General features: G+C 38.0%; 1 protein-coding gene across 4 annotated transcripts in view; it reads right to left on the bottom strand.

Moving 5' to 3' along the window:
- SVIP (small VCP interacting protein) overlaps positions 1-11458 on the bottom strand; it is an 86648-nt gene extending 75190 nt beyond the window's left edge. For 3 of the 4 annotated variants that reach the window (XR_010921718.1, XM_067558173.1, XM_067558174.1), the window contains exons 1-3: positions 11247-11458; positions 9148-9198; positions 6378-6494 (exon numbers count right to left, since the gene is read on the bottom strand). Coding sequence is in view for 3 of the 4 variants with exons in the window: in XM_067558173.1 (XP_067414274.1) it covers positions 6378-6494; positions 9148-9198; positions 11247-11309 (231 nt within the window). In the remaining variant the exon portion in view is untranslated. Of the gene's footprint in view, positions 1-3575; positions 5255-6377; positions 6495-9147; positions 9199-11246 lie in introns of those variants that run through there. The other variant, XM_067558175.1, reaches the window with a different exon arrangement.
- Between the last annotated feature and the right edge of the window lie 902 nt (positions 11459-12360).

Here is a 12360-nt window from a genome sequence, read left to right as displayed (position 1 = left end):
ATACTTTAAGAATTCGGGAAACCTAAAAATAGATGATTAGTAGTCCAGTCTTTTGCTCCATTACAACTTATTTCATAATTTTCTATGTCTAATAGATTTGGTATTTTACTGGGATACTTGGCTTCAACTTTCATGTTCCTGTTTAAGGGTTGTGATGCAGTCTGGAGAGCTGTCTTTTGTCATCCTTTAGAAAACAGTATTTTAAAAGTTTGATGGACATATATAGTCAAAATCATAACTTGCAAATATATGGTATTGAAATTTTTAGTTTCCACAAGGCTTATGGAAGTTTTTATTGAGCCTCTTAGAACCTGCTTTCTCTTGTATCTGTTTCTGGAGATTCCTTCCCTTGTGGCTGTAACATTTGCCGAAAGACCATCAGAATTTCAGGCTTCGATGACAGATCTTCCTTATTATAAATTTTATATAAATCCAAGTGGTCTCGGATTTCCCTATACATAACTTTTTTTTTTGGGGGGGGGGGAGACAAATACTGCTTTTAAGCTTCATAATCTTCTGGGTTAAAGTTGCTTGCACACTGATCCTGACTGGACAATGTATTTTATAGAAGTCTTCAGGAATGTGGCTTTTGGTGAAAAGTCCATGTAAGTCCAGAGATGAACTAAACAAATTTGAAAGCTCCTGTAAAGCAGCTGAAGTTGGTTCCTTGTTCCCAATCCCCATGAATAAGAAACTCTGGGTCTCTCGAGTGTACGCTTCCAGGCTCAGACCACCTCCTGTCTGATGTGGGACTCTGCAGTCCAGACACCCTAGACCCTGAAACTAAAGCCTCAGACATCCCAGTTCCCACCTTTCCCCTAGTCACTTACACATGCTCCTTTAAAGTCCCATTTAGACTATATCTACACTAGAGATCTTACAGTGGCACAGCTCCACCTGCACTGTTGTAAGGTCTCCTATGTAGCCACTTTATGCCAATAGGAGAGAGCTCTACTGTCGGCATAATTAAGCCACCCCCAATGAGCAGCGGTAGCTGTGTCGGCAAGAGAGTGTCTCCCACTTACATAGCGCTGTCCACACCAGCGCTTAGGTTGGTATAACTTGCATCGCTCAGGGGAGCATGGTGTATTCACACCCCCGAGCGACATAACTTACAAAGACATAAGCTGTAGCGTGTACCTAGCCCTGGTCTAGTTAATTTCAAAAGCAGAGAAAGGCTGGTCTAGTGCTTTTCATGGCCAGGAGGATCAATTATTTTTAAGGAAGGACCGGCCTCTCCTTACTCCAGTAAATTAACAGTGGCATGGAGAAGCCCATGTGCCTAAACAACTTAGAATTTGACTCTGGGCATATAAGGTGAAGGCCTTAAATTTGGAAAAATGTCAGACTGCATAATGCAGAGCTTTTCAGGCCAAAGAGTGGTAGAACATGTACAGCATGACTGAATAAGTAGTTATATTTCTTTTTTCTAGCCTTTAAAAAAACATATTACAATATTGTTAATTTTGTGGCTTATGTTTAAATGTACCCAAGGAATTTGATAAATAACATACATAATAAACTTTGAAGTTTCAAATTTGTTTAATCTGGCTGTAGGATTCATCCTGCTTTTGTAGTCATTCATACAAATGGTGCATTATAAATTAACAGTAAAAGCAACAGGTGCTATTAAACAATAGATAAGGATCCATTAAAACTTTCTGCATTAGACAAAGTTAATTACAAAAGCTTTCTGCACACAACAGGATTTTATTAAATTAGATTTGGACATAATTTAAAGACTACTTGCTCTTTGTTTTTACATTATTAGTACAGTGTCTGTAGATATAGATTGGTCCAATTTTCCTTTGAGATCAGTTACCATCCCACTTTGGGCTCCCTAAAATGTCAGTAGATCTCAAAACAGCATGACAGCAAAAGGAGTAATATTATTATTCCCATTTTAAGGCACTCATTCTGCAGTCTTTCCAACTGCAAATATCTAATATTTCATAAAATCTGTTTGTCACACACCTTAGTTATGATTTTGTTTTGCAAAAATCCCTTTCAACAGGACATGTCTTAGTTGGATGTCAGACATGAGAGGTGTTGTGTCTTCTTCTCAGTGTGATGATCCCATACAAATAGTGTCATGGGTTCTTCAACAACTGCTTATTCCCTGACCAGTTCCATTAAATTAAATGCAAGAATGGGGAGAATCAATTATTATGGATTAAAAGTGTGAGTAGGAAAACTTACATCATTTCTTGATTACATGGCTGGAAAACAAAAATATATGCACACGTTTACATATACTTACCTAAAGTTATATAAGATAAGCCTCTTGCTATACTATTGACATACTCTGCAGCATCCAAACACGCCTAAAAATATGATGCTGAACACTTAAGGCCTTAACGTTGCAACTGGATTTTTATGGGTGGACCCCTAGATCTAAAGTATCACTGAAGTTAGCAAAACTCCATACAGCTGCAAGGGTCTACCTGCACAGATCAAACTGCAGGATCAGGGCTTAAATTTATACCGGGAAGATTCATACCCATCCACTTATAATGTTATGTAATCGATAGAAGAGAGTACAACATTTATCACTGAAGGAAAAAATTCATAGCTACAATAATAATGACTCAAAGCATTCCATAGTACAAAGTGTAGAAGTGGCAGCTTCCATAAATAGCAAATATTTTGGCATAAGGATACCATTTCACGAAGTAAATAAATTATAAAAATTAAAGGGAGAAATTCTGGATCACTTGAACTCAATGGCAAAATGGTCACTAACTTGAGTGAGGCATTTTCTAGAACTCTGCTTTTGTTCTTCCTAGAGCTTATACAGAAGACCGCCTCCCACAATAAGGTATATATTAAATTCAATTTTACTGGATTTCCCTATCTGAAAAAATGTACTTTGTCAATTTATTTTAAGTACAGTAAATTGGTAACAGATACAGTTCTAGAGTTTATTATTTTTCACAAAAAACAAGTACAAAGCACTCCATTAATTTATTATGCCAATGAAAACCAGAAGGGCAGGAGTCTTTGGGAGATGGGGGCTATGAAGTTATTCTGGGACTACTCTACCTGGAGTACACTCAGTGTTGTAATCCATGTTTTTTTTCTTTTATGGCTCAGTTTTTCCAAGATCTCCAGTCCTTTCTGAAACCATAGATTCAAGTGGGTAAACAGATTTCCATGTCACTGTTTTTTGAGCAGCTAATCTAGCTCAATAGATTGTGGACTTTCTTCTCTACCCTGTCTAAGATAGGAATAACCCCCTTGCCACACACACAAATCTGTGAGCCTAATCTTTTATTATGCCAAACACTCTGAATGTTTTTAAAGTCAATATATCTGAAGGAACTCTGACTCTCACAAGACTGGACTGTTAAAATTTAAGTATGGTAGAAATAAATCAAAGCTGAGTCACAGAATAGTTAAAAGCGAGTAGCTAGAACAATATCATACTTGAGTACAACTCTGGTATTTACATTTGTCTCCTGGCTGATGGCTTAGCACAATGCTTACACAACGAAGTGCATTAATACAGAGGCTAACTCCACGTAGCGCAGATTCCCTCAAAAAGATCCTGATCAACAAAGGCACAAACCATATACTCCAAAAAAACAAAGTGGCACTTTAATTTGACACAACAAGTTGTCTTAATACAATCACTCTGTAGGATACTCGGTCTACTAGAAATCCCAGACAGTTACATTCTACATTATTACATGTACTGTATTTTAGTGGATTTCATAACTTTGTCTTCCATTGTAGTCTAATTCAGTAAACCAAGAATATAACAGTGAAGAGAGAAAATGCCCACACTCACAAAGTAAATGTGAAGTGTCAGTATCTTCTATGAAGGCCACAGCTTTTGTCACTAAACTAATAGTAGTATACTATTTTTAAGAATTCCTTTGCTATTGTGAATTATGAAGGCAGAAGCTAAGTCTTTCAAGAGAGTGGCCTTAAAATAATACTTTTGGATTTATGGGGAAAAGATGGTGTATTTAATCCAAGTAACACTTCCAGAGTCTAACCTGGGTCAAAAATGGAGTCACTAGGACACTAAGAGGCCAAACATCATGCCCTTCAGGGAAAATAAAAATTGTATTTTTTTGCAGCAGAATAATTTCGAAATTCCCTCATCTATTCAGTAGTGGCCTGAGGTCACTTCTAGTTTTGGAATCTGTTCTTAATACATCAGTTTAGATAGCTGTAAATAATCAAAAGCAGTTTCACATTTGGGAAAAGGATTACAGACATTCCTGGATACAAAAGAACAGTAAGAGTGATTCTGGCAGTTGGCAATTATTTTTGTACTATATATAGTTAAGCCACCCAGGTAGTATAGAAGCTTTTAGGAATTAACTATCCAAGAGATGACCTAATAGGCCTTTTCCTTTTCTATTTTTTAAATATTTCCAGATGCACACCACCACCCTCTTGTGGTGGAAAAAAATAAATTTAGCCAACAATATTTACTTAGCGAATTAGCATTAACTTTCAGTATGTATATCATATTATAAATACAATTATGTACTCAAAAGAAATCCATAAGTGGAGAATCAATGAAAAGAGAATACGTATAAGACCAAATAAGAGATTTTTCTCAGTAAAAACATATAAAGGGATTATAATGCAAAGTGATTTTTTTTTACTGTACATTTGACACAGTTTCAATTTGCAGAAGCCAATCTTTTCCAAGCATTTTCTCGAGCCTTTTAAAGGCACTAAATTCACAGATGATTCACCAATAATTAGTACAGCAGAGGTGGACAAGAACACATTTATTTAACTATAAATATCTAGGGAAGATAACTTTCACAAAGAGGCAGAAAAAGCTCAATTACAAAACTTTAAATAAATGCTAAAACAAAAACCCACTCAAAATTATCCAAGCTGTGCATAAATTAGTCTCAGGAGCAGAAATAAAATACATTCACTCTATCACCATTAAATACTGGATTCATTTCTAAATAACTGTGCATCTCCCACTCTTGACCCCACCAAAAATATGAAACATGAGAAGTTTAAAAAATGGAGATTGAGTTTTAAATGATAAATTTTGGCCATCTTTGTTTTGCATTCTGAGGTTTCTGTTTGAAAACATTCTTAGCATACATCTCTATCCTCTGTCGTACTGCAATGGCAAAGTACTGTGGAATCTTCATATGCAAACAGCAAAATCCACATAATGAACAAGTACCACTCAGCTGCAGAAATTGGCTAGTTATTGGCAGTATTTGACCCTCTTCTTTTCAAATGCCCCACTTCTTTATCCAACCTGCCACTAGAAAAATAAAACAAAGTTGTGCATGAGCAGCAAATTCAGTGACTCATTATAGTTCAAAAGTATTGGTGGATTTGAATGACATACTTAATGTGCAATGAAAGAATGCACAATTTTCCAGATGCTATCCTTGTCCCAAAAAGAATTTACCATTTAAAAGAAAAGCAGGAACATATTAAAAGGTAAGGGAGAGGGAAATAAGTATATATAAAATGTAGATTTAAAAAAAACAAACCCAACAGATGCACAAATATACATAACTCCCCTTTGCCTGTTTATTATTAGTTGGCCAATTTCTTATAAGCAGAGGAAAAAGTGTAGCTTCTGAAGGAGGTCACCATCTTACAAGTATGTTCAGTAAAAGTGTTCCATGTGCAGGCAGCAGCCTGGAATAAGGAGTGAATATGATTGAGAGAGAATTTGACAAATGGGAAGTCAACATTAGCATTAATGGTGGAGCAGAGAGGATGACAGCAATGCATAAAGAGACAGGAGTGGATAAGTGGGGACGCACAGAGCTGTGAAGAGACTTTAAGACTAGTATAGCTGGAGCTTTATGGTACAAGAGAGAGACCTGGTGGAAGAATTCAAAGAGGGGGTGATATAGTAAGACAACAGGAAGGAAGATGATCTTAGATGTTGCATTTTGAATGGATTGGAGGGGAGGATCACACTGGGGTTGGAGAAATCATAAGAAGAGGCAGCTGCAATACTCAATGTGGGATATGAAAGGACAAATTTTTGCTGCGGGAACAAAAAGGAAGGTTGCATCTTAGAAACTTTATAGAGGAAGAACTGAGAAGATTTGCACACAACCTAGATGTATGGGTCAAGGAAGAAGGAGAAATAGAACTCTTAGATTATGGACCTCAGTGGCCGGGAGCAAGGTGATACTGTTAATAACAGCTGAGAGTGCAAGTGGTTAAGGCGAATTTGGAAGGAAACTTCAGTTTGGGATATGTTAAGTTTACTTCTGCTTTCTATTTGTGCTTACTCTGTGTTTTGTATAGTTCTTTAATACATGTATATTAGTAAATACAGTTTTGTCTGTAAAGCTAGTTAAACCTAAAAACAAAAACATTTTTCAAAGGATTTAACATAAAGCAAATAGTAAAAAACTTACTCTAAGTCCTCCTCCTCCTCCTCCAGAGCTTGAAGATGCAATTTGCTTTTCCATTTCTTCCTGTTTCTTTTTCTTTTGCTCCACAGAATATGGGTTCTTAACACCCCGAGAGGAGGCCTTTAGGGAAATAAGATTGGGTAAAATAAGCACACTGCTGTTCAGTTACTTTCCAAAGAAATAAAATCTTGGCAACTACATTCTGGGGATTTCTATTTGGAAGCAATATTGAAATGCTAACTAATAATACTATTATGTAATACAGCCGCATAACTTTTTAAGGTGCTTTTCCATATTGCACAGTATTTGTCAGTGGTTGCAGTAGGATATTCTCTTATTTCATTTTATTTGCAAATCCAGCTGGGCATAATTTAATGAATAAAATGCATATAGTTTCTATCCAGGTTGTAAAATTAAATATTTTCCCCTCCCCTTCAAAAACCCCCATGCATTTTGATCCTGCAGTTTTTCCAATTGATGAACTCCATATTCTTGCCCTCACCAATAGAATTTTAACTTAGAAAGGATGGTACAGGCAGTCAGCAGCATTCAAGAACCCAAACTGTTGTTTATTATAAGATCACTGCTCCAACTTCTTCTCTTACCACATGTATTCCTCCAAGTACGGGGCATCCTGTGGCTAACAGAGGGATGTTAGCCAAAAGACCTCAATACAATTTACAATAAGTGCCTGAGACGAGATGACAGATTTAGTTTCCAGATCTACAATCCTTATGTGCATCCTACACACAAGTCAATGGGAATTTTACATGCAGCAGAACTGCACAGCCAAGTGTTAGGGGCCTAGCTTAGGATGTGTGAAACCAAGGTTCAATTCCTCCAGCAAAAATATCTGCTGTGACCCTGGGGAAATCACTTAGTCTATTTGCACCTCAACTGCTCATCTGTAGAATGGGGATAATAGTACTTTCCCCTATTTCACAGGGGTGTTCGGAGGATATATACATGAAAAGATTGTGAGGCAATGAGATACTATGGTGATGGGAGCCATATAAGTACCTATATTGGACAGATATACGGTTCTAAAATGACAATACCAAGGCTATACACAATAGCTTCTTTTTCCTCTTATTTATTTTGAAAGTTGAAGTTTACAGAATTTTTAATGCACTTTTAGTTCATAATTTAGAGCTATGACACTACATGTGAGCAACAAGGAAAATAATCTATAATGAGAGAAAAGGGGAACAGACTGTTAGCACAAATCCAAGGTGGTGGTGACTGATTAAAGGAGAGTTGTGACAAGTCAAGACTATAGACGACTAAGAATGTGAAGAGAGGCATTAAGCTGTCAATACAATATAAAATATGAAGTAAAGATGAAACAGGGTGATCTGAACAGTAGATTAGATATCATTTGCACAGAAACACGAGCATGGTCTGAGCACAGGGCTGGGAGCCTTAATTCTAATTCCAGTTTGGACACCAACTCACTGATGCACCTATGAGCAAGGCACTTAGTCCCCAGTCATTTAAAACACATACACACACAGCCTTATACATGCAAATATTACCATTGAAATCAATGGGATTACTCGTGTGCCAAGGTACATGTTTGCAGAATAGGCACTTTAGTTTGTGTCTGTTTCCACCATCTACTATATAGTATATGGTATTTATCTACCTACCTCACGGAGTTCTTGCAAGGATACATATTTAGAAGGTACTTTGAGATTTGAAGCTCTGTAAATGTACTAAATATCTTTTAAATGTTTTACAAGATTTTAAATTAAAATGTACTCCAAAGCAAGCCAAAAAAGGTTTAATAAAAAGGCCCTTAAATATCACTTAAATGCTCCTATAATAATTTAGAAAATGCTTTCATTCACGACTCAAATAAGAATCATGATCTTTTAAAACACGAGCAAACAAACCCTTACCAGTAAAGGCCAACAAACTATACAGAGAACAACCAACAATGTTCATACAATACACACATTCATTATCTTCACATTTCAGCTGCATATTTGAAATTCATACAAGACACGATATAGAATTTATATTATGCAGTGTTTAAAAAAAAGTCTGGTAAAGTACAAGTAAGTCTACACTGATATTGCTTCAGTCTTTCTCTGTGTTTCCACCCTCCTATTATTACTTCTGTCTCTAAGGCACATTCTACCTCCATTTTCCTAACTTTAAGACCTCCCAGATTCAACACCCAAGTCCCCAACCTTTCAGGCCCAGAGTTTGTCAATGTCACTGTTTAATTGACTGGGATAAGGAAAGAGACCCAAATTCCTCCCATGTTAATGAAGTGAACAGCCAACAAAACTCAGCTACGTTGAGCTTTTAGAAGTAGCAAGACTCAAAATAACACTTGCAAATGCCACCAAAACAATTAAATATCTTTGAAAAATGCAGCTGAAATCTCTTCGGTGTTTGTAGTCAATGTAAAAAAAAAAAAAAAAAATCAACTTCTTCTTTGGTTTAAAATAACTTTCCAGATTTACAATCACATTTTATAATGGTAGGGATTTTCAATGGCGCTCATAGCCATTTAAATTTCAATGGGAGTCAGGTGTGTAACTACCTTAAGCTCCTTTCAAAATCCCAGCCAATGTTCCATGATGTCATTATATAAAATACCCATAAAATATAGTATTAGTAATATGACAGACAAGTGCAATGATGAATTCCACTTGCCTATAGTCCAGGTATGCTATTCAGCTGCATTTTGGCAAAGAGACCTCTGGTATTTTCCATATTAAAATCAGTGGCTACATAAGTTTCTGAATAGATGTAATGTTACCTCCATCTGCCTCTTTTCTGCAGCTTCTGCAAGTTGTCGTCTTTTACTTTCCTACAGAAAATTTAAAAAAGGTATATTCCACTGTACTAGAGAGAGCAGAATAAATTGACTGTTTAACATAATGAAAATACAGTAGTTTAAAAAGTTTCTTAAATAATATAAATGCATAGACTACTCAATGTCCTTTCCTTGTCATTCATGTGGACAATGAAAGTTATTTAATCAGATCCTGAACTCAAGTCAAACGGCAGCTTCTTTCTGTTATAAATAAGTATTAAAGTAACTACATAAAGACAGTATGCTGTTGGTTACTAAGATGGTAAAGTGTTATTGCTGCTATGATGTATTCCAGTGTTTGAGTAACATTAGTTAGGATTATGCAGCTATATCAATTAGAAGGCCACATTTCAGATGACTTGCATCTTTACCGTAAAAAAAAACACACACATTCTAGGATGAAACTGGCAGACAGTCCATAAGATGTTCTTGTCATTTGAGGAGATAAGAAAAATGAGATATTGGTATGATTGCTGTTTCCCCTAAGGTCCTCATGAAAAGGAGGTACGTGTCTCATAAGGTCATTACAAGCATAAGTATTTTTAAAACAAACATCATGGAACTTCTGATAGTGAAGTTTACAAAACAACTGTAACCAGAAGAGCTATCACTATAAATAGATTTTCACTGAATGCAAGTTGACTAAAACCAGGTTCCAGTATATTCCAGAGTTCAAGAAGCAGATTTATTTATTTAATAATTAAATCCAAACCAGGGTATTGATTCAACAATCAGGTCCCTCTAGATACTTCAAGTGGAGAACACCTCTGAGTGAGATTGAAACTCCAAATGGTGTTAATTTTAATTCATGCTAGAAGTTGCAATCTTATTAGGGATCCTACTCTATGGTTTTTGTTCTCTGGTTGGTTACATAATCTATGTTGAGGTATTGATCCTGCAGTAGATGGCGGATATGACAGCTGTACTGAAGCACCTAGACTTTTGGACAGTATAAAATAAATAACTGGGATTTCAATGTTTTAAAACATTTTAAAGAGATACTCAGTTTGACTGAAACTAACTTTTAAAAATGTGTTTGGATTTTGTTTTTAAAGTCCTTAAATTTTCTGTTTGTTTATAATCTCCCTTTTCTCCCCATCTCCCTACCAATCAAAGAGAAACAAACAAAGACTTGCAGGATCAGGGTCTGTACAGGAGTAAGAATGGAACTGACATATTAAGTGCTGTCAAATGCACAAAGCAGACAAGATGAAATGAGAGAAAAATGTTTGCCCACCAACGTCTTTCAGTTACAAGTAAAACCTAAATTAAGTAGAAAATTTTCTTACAAAAATATGATTTTCAAATTGACAATGTCCCTTTAAAGCAAAATGTACTTTAAAAAACCCAAACAAACCTAGTGCACTGTGGGCCTGCTTCTGCAGATCCATGCAAGATCAAGCCATATATTTGTTTAATTACAGGATATAGTCAATTCTTAATTCTACATTGAGGACTTAATTCCTCCCCCCTCCCCAAAATAAATATTTTAAAATCTCAGCCTTGTAATAGGATCTCTCACTGTGTGTGTTTGTGTGTGTGTAAACACTGGATGGAGTAGGTTAGTGGTGCACCTTTTGGGAGGCACTAGAGCCACTCCTCACGACTCACTACACGCCAGGTGGGGGCTGAATGATGGTCGATTACAGGCTAGCATACAGATGTTCAGTCCTTAGGCAGGAGAAGGATAGCAGCAAGTGACAACGAATTACCCCGCCTCTGATGCATTATTTTATCCTGAAATGATGGGGAAACGACACCAGGGAAAGTCGCCTCTATTTGGGGTAGTTTCAAAAAGCAACCTAAGTAGAAGAGGAAAAACTGGTGGCTCGGAAAAACCGTCCAGCAAAGCGCAGCTAAAATGAGGATGCACCCGCTGAGGGCCTGCTCCGGGCTGCGGGGGGGGGGGAATCCCTCCCTGCCCCGCTCTTGCGTGGAGGGGTCGAGGAGAGCCGGGAGTGCGGTGCCGCGGCTCGGCCAGGGCGTGTCGGGGGAGAGGAGGTGGGTCCCCGGGGCGGTGGTGCCCTACGCACCGCACTCACCGGGTCGGGCGTCTCCACCACGTCCTCGGCGGCTCCCCCCAGGCAGGGCAGGCAGAGCCCCATGCCGGGCCCCGCTCCGTCCGGCCGCCTAGCGCTCGCTGTCCCCGGCTCCGGCAGCGAGTAGTCCGGGGACGCGGCGATCCCACCCCTCGCCGCCCTAAGAACGCGGAGGAGCCAGCCCGGCAGGGCCTGCCCAGGTCTGGGATCAGGGGCACACGGCGCCACCTACAGATCCGGAGCCGCTGCTGCCGCGGCCTGGGTGGGTGGGGCCGGCCGAGGGGAGACAGAGGCGGGGGGAGGAAAGAGCCCGGCAGGCTGTAGAGAAGAGTTCTGCTTAGGTAATGATTTGTCCGACTGACGCTCGGTAGCAGCCGGCGTTGCAAGGGGCTTCTCACATCTGGGGTCAAAGTGGCTGCCAGTTACTGAAGAGGTTGGCGCAGGCAGGGGTTTGTGCACCAGGCGTCATTACAAATGTGCCACTGCTAAGCAGAACCAGAGTCCCTTCAGACTAAGGCGATGTCAGTGTCTCCATGAGAAAGTTGCAGTACATCTTGTTTTTGAAAGTGATTGTAGTCAAACCAGTGCAAATATCTGTGTGGAACCTCCTATTTCCTGAATAAGAAGGGCTTATTTATCTTAAATTGATTCCTAATCGATTTAAATTAAAGCAAAATATAAATGTCCGCTCAAGGTTTTATGCTGGTTTGACTAAATCATTTTAAAATCGAACTTTTAAATTAAACTAGTGAAACGTTCTTATGTGAATAGCCTTTAAGCCTCGTCTACATTACCAAGTGATTTGATTTTAACTAAAATTGATTTTAAAATTGATTTTGGTTAACCCCAGTGCGGACACTTTTAAATTGATGTAAACCTGGTTTATATCAGTTTAATTTAAATCTATTCCTTACCGAATTAAAATGCTAATCTGAGTTTACACTAGGTGCTAAATGATGTTTTAAATAATGTTTAAGTTTAAAAAAAAGAGTTTCCCCCCAGAATATTCCTGTTGTAACAGATACATACACACACTGGGGGATTACAATTCATTTTGCAACCCATGCTGTGATAGACAGTATTTCTATTGAGATGGATTCTCATCTCCACATGTGGT

This window comes from Emydura macquarii, unplaced genomic scaffold (assembly GCF_026122565.2).
Source record: "Emydura macquarii macquarii isolate MOO-44397 ecotype Brisbane River unplaced genomic scaffold, CSIRO-AGI_Emac_v2 contig_1876, whole genome shotgun sequence".
NCBI classification, from domain to species: Eukaryota; Metazoa; Chordata; order Testudines; family Chelidae; genus Emydura; species Emydura macquarii.
This window is presented reverse-complemented; position numbering and strand designations above follow the sequence as displayed.